Source organism: Lagenorhynchus albirostris, chromosome 1, assembly GCF_949774975.1.
Source record: "Lagenorhynchus albirostris chromosome 1, mLagAlb1.1, whole genome shotgun sequence".
NCBI lineage: Eukaryota > Metazoa > Chordata > Mammalia > Artiodactyla > Delphinidae > Lagenorhynchus > Lagenorhynchus albirostris.
The window spans coordinates 127,011,824-127,028,334 of NC_083095.1; the positions used below are offsets into that span (position 1 = coordinate 127,011,824).

The following is a 16,511-nucleotide window of genomic DNA, read 5'->3' on the forward strand; positions in this document are numbered from 1 at the left end:
AGGGTGGGTTATCTTCTTCCTATTTTTCTTTGCTTTGCTGTTTTGTAAAGAACAGATATGCTTCCAGAAAATTCAGACAGTATAGAAACATGTCCTGAAGAAAATTAAAATTCCTCAAGTAATTCCACCCAAAGAAATCCATTGTCCGAAGCGGGAAAGGGACGATGGGATGAATTGGGAGATTGGGATTGACATATATACACTCTTGATACTATGTATAAAATAGATTCCATAATGAGAACCTACTGTATAGCACAGGGAACTCAATGCTCTGTGGTGACCTAAATGGGAAGGAAATCCAAAAAAGAGGGGATATATGTATACATATAGTGATTCACTTTGCTGTACGGTAGAAGCTAACACAGCATTGTAAAGCAACTATACTCCAATAAAATTTTAAAAAGAAAAAAAAAATAAAACCATTGCCTTCCAGATCTCGATACATCTCCATGGATAATCAGAAGCAGAGATAATTCTGCATGCAAGGGCTGTGAAGCCCACTTTTTCTCCGTGAATAGTATGTCATGAAAATCTTTGCATGTCAGTTCTCTTAAAAGAAGAACTTTTCCTTTTTATGGCTGCATACTATTCCAGTGTATCAATACTAATATGATTATAATGACCATGTTTATTTTATGGATGTATTATTTATTTGACCAATTCTTGAAGGGGTTTCTTCAGGGTCTCAACTTGGAATCTGCCCATATCTTGGCCTGAGTCCCCTGCAGTGAGCTGAGTGAGTCTATATGGGGACTGGTAAATCCTCCAACTTTGTTTGCAGAGCTGGCTTACAGAATCAGGAGTGGAACTCAGGCTGGCAGGTGCGGCTGATTGAATTCAGCTAACATTTAAGAGACCTTCTCCGTATGAGTCACTGTGTGAGGCAGTTCAGGGTGCATCTGTGCGACAGGGCATAGCCCAGCCCTCCTGCCTCTTTGCACCCTGCAGGCTGAGGAAGCGCCAGGAAGGCGCATGGAGTAGGGATCCAAGCACGTGACTTTTCAGTCCCCTCCTCACAAAGCTGTGAGAGCATGCCTCACCTCTCTGTAAACACAGGGTCCAACCAGTCCATTCAGGAACTTAGGTGGACAAAAAAGTGTGACATCTTTGTTTTCACTAACAGCTAACTAAAATTTAGCATTTTCTTCAGGTATGAATGCAGGTAACAATGCATAGTAGCATTACCAACCCGTGTGCCTTTTTCGAAATGAAAACCATGGGTTCTTCTTCATATCACATTACGGTTGCTGTCCATACTTTCGGATATCATTCATGCTTATTGCTAACTCACGTTTCCAGTGGCCATGCGACTCCTGCTGCATCTCGGTATTTCATGTATTAACAAAAACGCACATGTATTCTTAAATCAAAATTTTAAAAAATATATTTTGATAACTGTCTCATTATAATTGGTTTCATTTGTAATTTCTACATATGTTATTCAATGTATTTAAAAACCTTATTCTGAGAAGGAGTCTATCCATTTCCTTCATACGACTGCCAAAAAGAGTCCGTGGTTTAAAATAAAAGAAAAAGGATGAGAACCCCAGACCAGGAGATCTCTTAGGGGCCTCCTTACTCTCATGTGGGTTCTTTCTGGTACCCCTCAACAGAGGGCTAGCCCCCCCAGGCTTTTCCATCAGTCATCCACTCAACAGGGAACCTTAGTAAGCAACCCCTGCATCCCAGACACTGGGGGCAGTGCAAGCTGTGGTTCCCACCATTGACTGAGCACCTACTGTGTGCAGAGCCGTTGTCAGGCACCCGGTTGAATGTGGGAGGGAGAGGGTCCCCACCTTGGTGAGACCCTGGCTTGATGGAGGAGGCCTGGCCCCCACCCCTAGGGAGCTCCCAGTGTGCTCAGGGGCACTCTGACCCCTGCCTTGGCAAAGGAGACTGAACCCTTAGGTTGACCTCACCGAGCAAGATTGCCAGGTCTGCACAGAGAGCTCGGCTCTCCAAGTTCCATGACTGTGGCTGCTAGTTTGGGCCTGAGGAAGGACATTCAAAGGAGGACTTAAGGGGCGGACACCCAGTCCCAATCCCTCCAAGTGAGACGGGCCTGTCCCTGCTGGAGAACAGTGCTGAACCCTTTCCTCCCTCCCTGTCTCTTGCTCAGACACCATCTGGCTACACACCCGGTCCCAGGGCCAGTGGATAAACAGGCTGTATGAGTCCTTCAAGAAATCAGACCCAGTGGGCTATGGTTCCGAGAGGCTCTCAAGGAGTTTGAAGATGAGAAGGAGTCAGAGGAAGCCGCAGGGAAGTGACTGCAGGGAAGTAAGCCTCCACCATGGTGACAAACCCATGGGGACCAAGTTGCCTTCTTAGTTGGCAACCACTGAGCAGCTGTCGTGTACACCGGCTGGACGGTGGCACACAGGGCGAGGCAACTACAGACTGTGTGGTCCAAGAGCCTCCTCGAAGCCTGACCACGCCAGATCCTCCCCGCTCCAGTGTGCTCCATGAGAAAGAAGGGGACAATGCAAAGAGGGGGAAATTGAGTTGAGAAAAACCCACCCCCACCTCTCTGCTCTAACGCTTTCTAACTGTATGGCCTTGGGCACATCTTTTAGCCTTGCTGAGCCTCAAGTTGTTCATCTACAAACTGGACGTGCTTCCCACCGTTGGCTTTCCTTTTACACATGATTCTTTTAAGGACCGATGGAATGAATGCATGTCAAATATTGAGTGAACTGAGCAACATGGTCCAGAGGGATCATTCATTATCACCATCACCACCGCCACCATCATTATCATCATCACGTCATCATCATCATCACCGTCACCATCACTATCACCATCACCATCACCATCAGCATTGTTATCTTTTGAGCCCTGATGAACTGCACAAGATTGACAATCTGCCAGTGCCTGGAGTGAACGCAGGTTCTGGGAGGTTTGGGAGGAATACAGAGAGATCAGAGCAGCACCTGAGGAAGCAGGGATAGATGTAGGAGGCTGAGGGTGCCCGAACACTTAGTAGGCTGTACCACTGAGCCAGGAGACAGGTTAATATGTGGAAACCCTGTTGAAGGTCAAAGGAAGAAAGCCCCCAGGCCTGGCCCAGCCCTGCCTTGCCCCTGTGGAATTTAAAGTCCAGGGGAGAAAACCATGTGGAATCCTGCCTGGTCAGACCAGAGGGACCTTCTAGGACAGTGCCAAGAGCAAAGCTCCGGGAAAGGGAGAGGTAGGTAGAAACAAGCAGAATGTTCTCTCCTGTTAATCAGGGGAAATCTCCCAAAGGAGAAAGCTGATTTTCAAACCCGGGCGAGTCTTGGCACACTGAGATTGGTGGCTAGATACACTAAAGCGGTGTTTCCTTGGGGTCTTAAGCACCGCTGCCAAAGAACAAACTGGCACAGTCTTTCTGGCGGGCAGTCTGGCTATATGTGTCCATGTTTTAATATCTCTACCCAATGGCCCAGCAATGCCATTTTTAGGTATTTAGCCTAACAAGCTGATTGGACACGTACACAAGAAGTACATTAACCACCTTGTTCGTTCATTCATTTAGCAAATATTTATTGAGCACAGGATCTACTGTTTTCCAGGTACTGTTTTAGATGCTGGAGATATGTCAGTAAGCAAAATAGCCATTGGCACTGCTTCCCTTCCGGAGGGGGAGATAGACAGTGAATGCACAAGTAGATATAAAATGTGTCACGTGGTAATAAATGCTATGAAGAAAATCAGTTAGGGTAAAGGGAAAGAGCTAATTTATATAATATACCGTGGTTGTTAACAAGAATGAGAAAATGAGATTAACCAAAATGCCCAATGGTAGGGAAGCAGTTAAAGAAATTACTGATCGCCCGTCTAATAGAATAGTAAGTTGCCTAAAAAAGACTATGTGAATGTATATGCATTAGCACGTAAAGCTGGTCAAGATGTAGTAAGTGGAAAAGGCAAATTACAAAGCAGTACGTTCCATTTATGTGAAACTGTGTGTGTGTGTGTGTGTGTGTGTGTGTGTGTGTGAAAAAGATCTGGAAGGACAGAGAAAATGTCTAGAGAAGTTGTGTCTTCCAATTCAGGGTACTTTTTTACATTATTCTTTAAAGTTCTGTAGTTTCTGAATCTTTAAAAAAAAAAACTAACACGTACTGATCTTGAGGCTTAAATCATAAAGCACTGGTTTTTTTGAAACCAAACAGGGTTTGCAGCCCCAGCCCATCCACTCTGGAGCCTCGGCACAAGGTGCAATGGCCTCCAAAAAGGATGTCTCTGTGGAGATGATGCCCTACAGGCCCAAGGGAACTCCACAGCAGGGGGATGAAGGCCTGGTGTACGTGGGGACAAAGGACGGGGTTCAGGCACAGTGGGAAGCTGCAGCCAAAGACCTGGGCCAGGTAAGGCTGAGGAAGCTGGGGCTGGAGCCTGGAGAGCCAATAATTTTTCTTCCCAGGAATGGTGGGTGGGTCCTTGGAACTTGGAAGAGAAGGCCTCAAGGGCAGGCCACATTCGGGAAGGACCACACACCATGTGGTGTTTCTGTAGCCAGTCACCTGCATGGCACCTTCATAACTTTTGCCATATTTACTTCCCACAGGTGATATTTCCTACTGAATCTTTCTCCTTACATCCCAACATTACTTTCAACTTAGTCGTATTTTAAAAGGACTCTTTAGATTGCCATGTTTAATGAAGAACCAGTTATCACGTGCCGTAAACAGAAGATAACTCTGAAAGCAAAAACGATGTAATTAAATTCTTGCCAGATGTTGCTGCCTGCTAAGTGAGGCTCTGAGCCTGAGCTGCATCCACTGCTTGTTCCCTCTCTCTCTCTCTCTCTCTCTGTCATGCTCTCCATCTCTTTCTTTCTCAGATTGTTAAAAGAAAAAAAAAGGAGGAGGGATTAGTAAGTGTTAGAGAGATGTTAAAGATATAACAACCATGGTGTAAGGCTTTCTCCTTGCAATCAGAAGGATTTTAAAAAATTGTAAGAGAAGTATCCTTCTCACAGTGTACTTCCTAAAATAATCCTCACAAGTAGTTCACATCCACCACTGTGGAGGACACAGAATTCAGTTGCCGCCAAAGAAGCAACGTGGTGTGACGTGGTGAGTGCAGGATGGGCAGCTGGAGACCCAGGCTCCACCCCGAGCTCTATGGGAACTTGGGCGAGTCATTTCCACACTCTCGGGTTCGGCTTCTCTCTGTGAAGTAAGGGATTTGCTTGGATGATTGTGAAGGTCACTCCTCACCAGAGAGAAACTGTCACAGGCCCCTGCAGCCCTTTGAGTGGGGGGAGGTTCCGTTTCCTTCATCTTCAGGAAGGAAGCACTTTGACCTCAGGGAATCTGGTCTGCCTGTCCTCGGGGCTGGAGGAGTTAGGCAGAGCAGAAGAGGCCTTTTCCCTGCCCTCAGGCAGCTCCCTGTCAGCAAGCCCAGAGCAGGGTCCCAAGGGCAGGGGCGAACTCTGAACCAGGCCCATTCGTGGCTTTTCTGCTTGGAGCAGCTGGGCAAAGCTTCCAGGAGGAGCAGCCACTCCAAGGGAGCTGCACACTGAAGGATGCACAGGAATTTGCCAGCTGGGCAAGAGGAGAGCGTGCTCTAGGCACAGGGAAGGAACGTTCAAGGCCAGGGCTGTGTCTAGAAACATGAAAGCTCTCGGGGAGTGGCTGAGCCCAAGAGGCGGCTGGGGTGAGTCTTCTCCCATCACACCCTGAAGCTGACTTGTGTTGGACCTCTAGAGCGATTGTTACATTTTCAGGAATTTTGAGAGCCAGTTATTAAGCACAGTCATTGGTGGGAGCCATGATGGCAGTATTTACACCGGAAATCTAGACACGAAAAATCAGGAGTTTGTCGTTGCTGGTGGTGGTGCTTTCTTTTTCTGAGGAGTCCGTGTACCAGCACACCACTGATGTTCTCCCTCAAAAGTGCCCCATGCTCCCTGGAATGGTTGGGGCAGAAAAGGCAATTCCCTTTCTGTAAGGTTGCTCAGACTGGCAAGGGTGAGGAAGCCTCTGAGAACTGCCTGGCCCGCCCACTCCCAGAGACCCACCTTCTCTGCTCTACTCCCTGCAGGTCTCCGAGGTGTCCTCTGAGAACCACCAGTTCTGTAACATCAAGGTGAGAGGCTCAAGGGGGTGGCCCCAAGCAGAGGAATCGAAGCCTCTGCCCACGGTGGGGGCTTGCTGTGGCTCTTGGTACCTGGGTTCCACAGTCCCCACGGTCTGACTCCCAGGTCTCCAGATAACGGAACCAAACCCCTGCCCTCCCAGGGCACACGGGGTGTGCTGGCTGGGCCCTGCTCTCACCAGCTCTGCATGTGAACATTCTAGGGCTCTCCCAGACTCTGGCTCAGACCACAGCGTGTAGAATGTGCTCTGAGTGGGAGCCACTTACTCCTGGGTTCCAGCCCAGGAGATGACTGCCTGTATATAAAGGGAGGTCCTGAAGCGTCGGGGTCCGCTTCTCCCTCACCCACCCATCCTGTCTTTCCTCTAACCCCTCCTGCATGCAGTGCTACATCGATGGCCCTTACAGGACCCCCAACCGCAGGATCTTCGCCTCCGAGCATGCTGTGCTCATCGGGGCAGGCGTCGGCATCACCCCCTTTGCTTCCATCCTGCAGAGCATCTTGTACAGGTGGGTGGACAGGCTGTGGCCCTGCCTGCATCCCAGGGCAGAGTCCTGAGAGACGGCCTCCGCTCCCCGCCCTGCCTTCTCCCTCCTTTCACCTGGCTCCCTCTCCCCTTTTCTCTCTTTCCTCTCCTGCTCTTTTTCGGGTCTCACCCCTCCCCCTCCTCATGGGGTGGGCCCTGCCACCCCACCTCCCTCCCTATGCCCTGCACTGTTCTCTGGGGTCCTGAGAAATCTCATACTCACCCCAAACTCAAGAGCCCCTCCTCTCTTCTCCCCTCAGGCACCAGAAGAGAACGCACATCTGCCCCCACTGCCAGCACTCCGGGAGGGAGGGTGTGTATGCAGGATGCTGACGTGAAGCTCCACAAGGTGAGCGAGCACCGCCTCCTGCAGGAAGGACTGGGGAGCTCCCCAGACACCAGAGCTACGTGCCCCCTGTGCAGAGGCAGGGGAGGGAGAGATGACCTCTCCCCGGCTTGGATCCATTGGTCTCTGTGTTCAGGGCTCCCCCAGAGAGACATTCTGGGCCCTAAAGGCGGGCATCTCGTTAAAGAACACGGAGCCTGAAAGTCAGGCAGCTGGGATTCAGTTACAGCCATGATGCTTGCTAGCCGTGACCCGACGGTGGTTTTAAAAATGAAAACGTTTGCCGTTTGAAAATTTAGTATTCTGTGTAGGCCACTTCAAAGAGTTTCTAAAAAAAACAATGAAGTAATGTTTTTCTGGCTGTCCTAAACTTAAGATCTCAGAATACTGCTTGCTGTAAACAATAGATTATTAGAGAAAATCCTGACCTGGTTGTCAGGACCCCGAGTTCTGATCCCATGCTGCTCTGTGGCCTGGGCAATGTTCCTCACCTCTGCGAGCCTCGGTCTCCCCCTCCCTTAAATGGGGGCGATAATGTGTGCCCTGCTCACAGCAGGGTGGTTACACCAGGGCCCTGGGGATCACAGATATGAGTGAATGAGGTAGGCCCCCTCTGAACTGGACCCTTCTCCGTAGGTGGACTCCATCTGGATCAACCGAGACTAGCGGTCTTTCGAGTGGTTTGTGAGTCTGACCAGAGTGGAGATGGACCAGGCCGAGGAGACTCAGGAGGGTAGGAGAGGGGCGGGGCCTGAGGATGATGGAGGTGGGGCAGCGGGTTTCGGGGTCTTTTTAAGAAAGTGTTTAGATTATTCTATCAAAAATGTGGGGGAGGGGATTCCCTGGTGGCGCAGTGGTTGAGAGTCCGCCTGCCGATGCAGGGGACACGGGTTCGTGCCCCGGTCTGGGAAGATCCCCCATGCCGCGGAGCGGCTGGGCCCGTGAGCCATTGGCCGCTGAGCCTGCGCGTCCGGAGCCCGTGCTCCGCAACGAGAGAGGCCACAACAGTGAGAGGCCCACGTACCGCAAAAAAAAAAAATGTGGGGGAGAGGGGCCTGCTTTTTTCCCCCAATAAAATGTAATATTTTGTGAAACTTAAAAGAGAGAAGAGAAAAAAAATTCATAATCCCATCTAGGTATCCAGGCATTTTAAAGGATTTCCTTCTGATATTTTTTCTTATTCACATTTTATAAAAATGTATAGCCTCCCCCACCCCATTTCTCTTTTTTATGGCGTTTCTTTTTATTCAAAATGAGCACTTATTAAAAAGTTAGATAATCAGGCTTATTCCAGACCTTCCAAGTCGGATTGTCTGGGAATAGGGCCCGGGAAGGTACATGTTAACACGATTCTCAGACGATTTGTATTCACACTTTTTTTTTTTAAGTTTCCTTGAGGGATAATTTGCATACAATAAAATTCATCAATTTAAGTGTCCAGTAAAGACAATGGCATTTTGACAAGTGTGTCCAGTTGTATAACCATCACCATAATCAAAACATGGGACATTTCTATTACCCCCGAAAGCTCCCTCATCTCACTTTGCATCGATACCCTCTCTCCACTTGCAGCTCCTGGCAACCTCTGATCTGCTTTTGATCACTATAGTTTTTCCTGTTCTAGAATTTCATAAAAATGGAATCATATAATATGTATGTAGTCTTTTCTAACATCTTTCACTAAACATAATACCTTTGAGATTTATCCATGCTCTTGCATGTTAAATTAAAGTAAGTAGTTAATTCCTTTTTGTAGCTGAGAAGTGTTCCATTTTCTGGATATACCACAATCTTTTTCCACTCAGTTGCTGATGGATGTTAGAGTTATTTCCACTTTTTAGCCATTTTTGACTATGAAAGTCTCTGTGTGGGCATATGTTTCCTCTTCTCTTGGGTAAATACTTAGAATTGGGATTGCTGGGTAGTATGGTATGTGCTAAGTTCTATAAACTGTCAAATTATTTTTCCCAAATGACTGTACCACTTTGTATTTCCATCAGCAGTGGAGTTCCAGTTGCTCCACAACCTCATCAACATTTTTTTCTTTACATCTTTATTGGAGTATAATTGCTTTACAATGTTGTATTAGTTTCTGCTATACAACAAAGTGAATCAGCTATACATATACATATATCCCCATATTCCCTCCCTCTTGAGCCTCCCTCCCATCCTCCCTATCCCACCCCTCTAGGTGGTCACAAAGCACCAAGTCATCAACACTTGATGTTGGCAGTCTTTTTAATTTTAACCATTCTAGCGGTGTATAGGGATATCTCAATATGCTCTTAATTTGCAGTTCCCTAATTAATTATGATGCTGAAGATATTTTTATGGTCTTATTTGCTGTTTGTATGCCTTCTTTGTAAAGTGTCTGTTCAAATATTTTGTCTGCTCTTTAAATCCAGATATTTTTCTTCTTTTTATTAAATTGTAGGAGTTCTTCATATATTATGGAAACAGGTCCATTACCAGGTGTACATTTTATAAATATATTCTCCCAGTCTGTGGTTTGTCTTTTCATTTACTTAAACTGTCTTTTGAAGAACAAAATTTTGAAATTTTAATGATGTCCCATTTATCAGATTTCTTTCTCTTATTCTTCATGCTTCTTGTGTCCTAACTAAAACCTTTGCCTCACTCAAAGTCATGAGTATTTACTCTTAGGTTTTCTCCCAGAAGTTTTATAGTTTTAGCTCTTTATTTAGATCAGTCTCATAGTGAGTTCAACAAGGTCCAGGTTATAAGGTGAATATGCAAAAGTCAATTCTATTTCTATTTACAAACAACAAATAATTAGTATTTGAAAATCTTTAAATAGAATTTTAAGAACCATGAAATACTTAAGGATAAATTTAGCAAAATATGGGCAAGATCTGTATACTAAAAACTACAAAACATTTCTGAGAAACAGTTTTTTTATATTTCTTGTACTTGAAGTTCATTGAACTTCTTGGACATCTGGGCTTATAGTTTCCATCAAATTTGGATAAATTTCAGCCATGTTTTTTTTTTACATGTTTTTTTTACATGTTTTTTACATGTTTTTTACATGTTTTTTTTCTGTCTCCCCTTCTCCTTCCTGTCACTTCAGTTGCACAGATCTTAGACTGTTTGCTATCTCACAGGTTATTGTGAGTATGGTTGTTGTTGTTTTTTCCTCTCAATCTGTGCCTCATATCAGATAGTTTCTATTGCTGTGTCTTCAAGTTCACTCATCTTTTCTTCTGCAGCAACTTATCTATCCTTCCCATCCTAATAAATGTCCCAGCAGGTTTTGAAAAATAGATATCAAGAAGCTTATTCTAAAATTTATAGGGAAAAACCAAAGCACCTAGAATAGCTATTAATCCTATCCATTGTATTTTTCATTTCTCTTATTGTGTTGTTCTTCCCTAGAAGTTCCATTTGGGTATCTTTTTTTTTTTTTTTTTTTTTTTTGCGGTACGCGGGCCTCTCACCGTTGTGGCCTCTCCCGTTGCGGAGCACAGGCTCTGGACAAGCAGGCTCAGCGGCCATGGCCCACAGGCCCAGCCGCTCCGCGGCATGTGGGATCCTCCCAGACCGGGGCACGAACCCGTGTCCCCTGCATCGGCAGGCGGACTCTCGACCACTGCGCCACCAGGGAAGCCCCATTTGGGTATCTTTTATGTCTTCCATTCCTCTTCTCATCGTAGCTGCTTTGTTTTGTTTTTACATTCTCAAGGACATTTATAATATTTGCTCTAACATCTTTGTCTAAGTCCATCATCTCTGTCATTTCTGGGTCTGTTTCTAATGACTAATTTTCTCCTAGTTATGAATCATATGTTCCTGTTTCTTTACATGCTTGGTAATTGTTTACTGGATGGCAGGTACTGTGAATTGCATGTTGTGTTCTGGATTTTGTGGTATTTCTTTAAATAGCACTGTACTTTGCTCTGGTGCACAGTGACATTGTTTAGGATGGTTTGGATACTTTCAAGACTTGCTTTTAACTTTTGTTAGGGAGAGTCCAGAGCAGGCTTTATTGTGGGGCTAATTCAGCCTCAGGGCTAAGGTGCTGCACCTCTGAGGACTCATCCTGCTGCCTTATATATTAGAAGGTCTCTGCACTCTTGATGGTGGAAGACAAACTATTGCCAGCTCTGTTTGAGCTCCAGGTACTGTGAAGCCTCATGTTTTCTGGTAATTTTCTTTCACAAGTGTACAGATTAACATTGAGCCAAAGACTGAGGGGGAACTTTATGCAGATTTCCAGAGCTAGTGAGCCCTCATCCTCCCTTCCTCTTTCTCTTCTTCCTTCAGTCTCTCTTCCTCTCTGCAGTTGCCCTTATTCTAGTTTTGTGCCTGGCACGTTCTAGCTCTCCTGGCTCCCTGATCTCCAATTTCTGTCTCCTCAATTCAGTGAGGCCAACACCAGGTAATTGTAAGGCTCACTTCAGTGTTTCCTCCCTCAGTAATGACAGTCCTACATGACCTTTTGACCAATGTCTGGAAACCATTGTTTTATATATCTTGCTTATTTTTCTAGTTGTTCAAGGTGAGAGAGTAATATGGTTCCTTTTACTCAAGCATAAAATTTTTAATAGACGTAATCTGTAAGTAGAAATGAACACGTGAACAAACATATATATTTATTGGGGGTGTGTGCTCAATATGTTTCCTGATGAGGTAGCAATCAAAAAGTTTAGAAAATGGTCTAAGATAGAAATTATACAGCTTGGCATGTACGAATTCTTTTGCTGATTTGTACGAATTTGTACGAATTCTTTTGGTCCCTTCTTTTATGCGTTCATTAAATTGGAATGTTTAAATGTCCTCTCCCCAGTCCCTGCAGTCTCCCCTCCCCGCCCAGCAAGTGTTGTATCCTACATTTTTTACTAAGCATTGCATGATAACATGTTTCTCTGGGTTATTTAATAGTCCTCATGGGACATCTTTGTGGAATACTGAGGTTTTGTACTATGTTTAAAGTTAATCTGTTAGTCATTATTTTGTTTTGTTATGTTTTACTTACGGAAGATCTTAGATAAGGAGGAATATCTCTAGATATGTTTCTAACTTCAAGAGAATTGGTGAGGTTTTTTTTACAGTGTTGAGTCCACTGGAACTAGATCTTATTTGGCTGGTTAATTATCACAAGGTTGCCATGAATAAATTCAAATTCCTATGCTAAACATAGTTTATAAGTTCAAGTAATCAGACACAGTTTTCTACAAAAAACATTCAAACACATATAGTTTACTGTAAGAAACATCCAAAGCCTTAAAGCACCAGTCAACAGTCTTTGGAAGAGAACAAATAAACCCTAGAATATTGTAGTAAAGCTTCTTGCCCTTTCTTGTAAATAACAATTAAAGCAAATATTTATATAGCATTGACTTTGTTCTAAATGCTTTTAAGTATATTAATTCATAAGAAACTTGCTTTTGTGATGACAGCCTAAGGGAGAAGTTTAGATTTAATTAAAATTTTCTAGTTACTGGTATATAAATATTTGCTGTTTGCTTCTTCCTAATCTGTGTAAGCAAAGGGTAACAGCTAACCCACTGCTTTGCATTCTCAAAGCCACTTGAGTCAACAACTTTGTTACCTCAAATTTCTTCCAAGGTTTCTCATTGCAGCTGAAGCACATGGCCTCTGATTTCAACTTTAATCATATACCGAGGTCTGAGTCAAAGAATTTGTGGTTTATAATTTTTAATTTCTATAGCTTAAGCTTCAATTGTGCTGTTTGAGTTGAGTCTTTTACTCTATCCCATAATAGCTATAGAGCCTTGGGCACATTGCTTTGCCTCTATCTCCTCATCTGAAAAATATGGATACTACTAAGTACCTACCTCATGGGATTGTTGTGAGGACTGGGTGAGAGATCATCTGTACAGCACTTAGAATAAGGGCTGGAGTTTAATAACTGCTCAGTCAATTTACCAGTAGTAGAAGTCGTACTAATAGTAGTAGAGGTGGTAGTAATGGTAGTAGTAGTAACTGCTCAATAAATTTAATAGTAGTAGCAGAAGTAGTAATAGTAGTAGTAGTAATTGCTCCATAAATTTAGTAGTAATTGTAGTACCAGTACTAGTAGTATTTAATGGCTCTGTAATGAAGGATACGGTGGTTTGCCGTAAATTATTTAACCATGCCCCTACTACTGGACATTTTGTTTATTCCTAATTCTCCGCTATGATAAATAAAGCTGCAATTAATATGCATGAGCACATAGTTTTGTTTTCCCCTTCCTTTGGATGATTTCCTTAAGAGAGTGTCCCAGAAATGGGAGGACTGTCTGGAACACGCTGTCTTGGAGAGAGCGAAAACCTCCACAGCGCCTCCTTCTCCCTCCCGCTCTGATGTCTCATTCTCTCCTTTCTTACCCCTGTGTGGGGGAATGGGGGGGCAGTGACTCTGAGGAAGAAGTGCCAGGGCTGTCTCAGGTGGGCATCCCTTACGGTACGTCTTCTTCCCTCCTGCACCACCACACTACTCAAGTTCAGTGATGTGTGAAATGAAATGTGGTGTCCCTCCTAGGGCCATTTGCATTTTAACAATGGCTGAGATCTTGAGCCAAAGGAAAAGTGGGCTAATCGTGGCGTATGAAACAATAGAGAACAAGCTGGGCTGGCCTGAATCCTTTAGGGAGAGAGAATCCTTTAAGGATAAAGGATTGTCAGCTCGTGAATCCAACGTGGTAGATCAGGCCCCGCCGTTTCTGGCCTGCATTGTGGCAGGGGTGTGGGGCAGCCCTGGCCAGTCTTCTCCCCATCATGGCACACTGGGAAAATGACAACATTTGTTTGCCACCTCTGGGAGAATGGTGGAAACTGCCTGAGCACAGAGGTGCCCACCTGGATGTACCAATTGCCCTAGAGCTGGCGGGATCAGTATCTCACAAACCTGTCCCATTGCAGACACAGAGCTGTGGACACTGAGGCCTAATGGGTCTCCTAGATGCCAGTCTCTGCCCTGTCCCTTCAGTCCTCTGACTCCCCTCCCTGAAATGCTCTTTTCAGCTCATCATGCCCTGCTCCAGTACCCTCTCCCTGCCCCCATTCCCTAGCTGGGCATTCCAGATTCTTCACATTCTGGCCTCACTGTGTATCCAGTCCTACCCGCTGTTGCACCCATTCAAGGATGCTCTGCTCCAGCCGGGCAGTCACATCATGCCCCACAAACTCCAGCCTCCCACCTTTGTCTCATGCTACTCCCTTCTTAGGTGCTTCCTTCACCTCCCCTTTGAGTCTCAGCCCTCTTCCAAGACCTCGCCCAATCCCCACCGTCCCAGGAAGCGGCTGCGTGTGCTTCAGCCTGCCCTGTATATCAGTAGCATTTGCCATCTGATCCACTCACTCAACCCTTGACTCTCTGGTCTCAGTGGTCTTTCCATGTGTGCATAGCTTGTGTCCCCAGCTAGGCTGAGCAGACACCATGAGGCACAGAAGGGCATGAGTTCAGAGACCAAGGACAGCCACGCTGCCCTGGGATTCATTTACCTTCTGTAAATATAAGGTCCAGCTCCTGGGGTGGTTGTGAGACTTACATTAGACAATGGCTATATGATAACTCATCTGTGCTCGAGCAGCTCAAGAGAGCCATCTTTCCTCTCTACAGCACTGGTCAAATGGAGGTACTGGGTGAATATGGTTGGCCGACAGTGTGAGTCCTCCTTCAAGCCCCAGGACAAGGTGGCCGGCATCCTGCCCTGTCCCCATCATGGGTGCTGGCCCCTCAATCCTGCCCTCTCCTCCCCCACGTAGGCCGTTTCCTGGAGCTGCGCATGTATATGACCTCTGCGCTGGGCAAGAATGACATGAAGGCCATTGGTTTGCAGATGGCCCTCGATCTCCAGGCCAAGAAGGAGAAGAAGGATTCCATCACGGGCCTCCAGACACGCAGCCAGCCTGGGCGGCCAGATTGGAACGAGGTAAAGGCCACCTGGAGCCCTGAAGCCTGCAGGGACTAGTGGGTCTGAGAGTCTGAGGCAGTGACTGGGGAGATTAGGGCCAAGCAAGCAGGGGCAAAGATTGAGGCCAGCATCCGAGTCCAGCCAGGATCTCAGGGCTGGAACGGGAGGCAGGGGACCTACATCCTGGCTCCATCATTAGCACCGTTTGTTCCACCCCTAGCCTCCGTTTCCCCATCTGATCACAGAGGAAGTTAGCCCATATAACCTCCAAGGCCTCTCCCAGCCCTGACCCCCTGCAAACCAGAGTCTGAAGGCCCCAGTGGACAGAGTCCCGGGGAGGCATCGTCTTATCCCTTCCTGGTACAAACAGGGAAACTGAGGCCCAGAGCCACAGAATAGTTTGCAGTCTTTCTATTTGATTCCTCAGATTGGTTTTATTATTATTTTTCCTCCCTGAGCACTTACCAGTTGGGGTGCAGAGTTTGCCTGAAGTGACTCGAAGGTATTGCTTTTCAAACTGCTATAGATGATCCATGTTTAGATAGTGAGAGCCTGGGGGGAACGGGATGCCGGCGGGGCTTCAGCACCAAGAGAACTTTAGGCAAAGGCAATTCTTAAGCAGAACTTGGGGTGGAAAAGGGTCCTCGCCGGGGGAGAAAGCCTGACTTCAGGAAAGCGGCATTTTGATGGAGGCCCGTGGGCTAGCATGAGGTTGGGGCTTTGGAGGTCAGTGTACCCTCTGGGCTCTGCCATCGGCTACAGCACTGCAGCTGGTTTAGTGCACATCTCCCCCATGGATGCAGCTCCTTGAACCGAGGGCCTGGATCTTATTTCTTTCTGGTCCAGCCCCTCCCTGGGGTCGGAGTCAGGTTACTCACTGAGCAAACGGCTCCTAAACTAATGGCTGAAGCCAAGCAGCTGTGCCCTGGGGCTCCTCATGGGGAGGACAGCCATCCTGGCCCATTACATTACGTCTGCGGCTCCACTGGGTGTGTCATTGGGCGGGTCCACGGTCCCCCGTCTTCTCCCTCTGCTCTCCCCCAGCCCTGTGCAGTCCAGGTGTTCCAGAAGTTAGCCACTGAGAAGAAGGGCAAGGTGCAGGTCTTCTTCTGTGGCTTCCCAGCTCTGGCCAAGGTGCTTAAGGACCGTTGTAAGCAGTTCGGCTTCAAGTTTTTTCCAAGGGAGCTTCTAGCCCTGCCTCTCCAAGCTCTGCCCAAACCCGCACTGCCTGCCAGCCGGATCAGATTGCTACCAGGGCCCTGCAGAGACCAGCCTCAGACGACCCAGAAAATCCTGCTCACCGTGCAGAACAGGAGGCCCTAGGGGACCGATGGACTTCCTTCAGAGCCCAGGGAGAAGGGCAGGGCCTTGTGCGGTGCTGCTGTGAGTTCCAGGATTGCTGTGGGACTGGTCAGACTGGGGGCGGGGGATGGAGGTGACATGGCTGGGGAGTGCAGGGGGCCTTCTCAGGGCAACAGCTTCTCTAGAAGTCCTCTGAGGATGCCTTCCCTCCTACTACAGTGGTCCCAGACCTGCCTAATCATCAGGATCATTCAGGAACTTCCACACGCTCAGCATGTTATTATGAAAGTTTTCAAACATACAGAAAGTTAAAACAATTGTGCAGTGGACAGTGTTACCCACTTTCTAGATTCCTCGGTTAACATTT

General features: G+C 46.6%; 1 protein-coding gene across 1 annotated transcript in view; it reads left to right on the top strand.

Annotated features, from left to right (window-relative positions):
* The window catches only part of NOX5 (NADPH oxidase 5), a 30,850-nt gene extending 14,685 nt beyond the window's left edge, over window positions 1-16,165 (top strand). The window contains 8 exon segments of the mRNA XM_060164515.1: window positions 2,120-2,280; window positions 6,043-6,078; window positions 6,473-6,597; window positions 6,875-6,932; window positions 6,934-6,963; window positions 7,597-7,693; window positions 14,694-14,860; window positions 15,902-16,165. Of these exon segments, the coding sequence (XP_060020498.1) occupies window positions 2,120-2,280; window positions 6,043-6,078; window positions 6,473-6,597; window positions 6,875-6,932; window positions 6,934-6,963; window positions 7,597-7,693; window positions 14,694-14,860; window positions 15,902-16,165 (938 nt within the window).
* The last annotated feature ends 346 nt before the right edge of the window (window positions 16,166-16,511 follow it).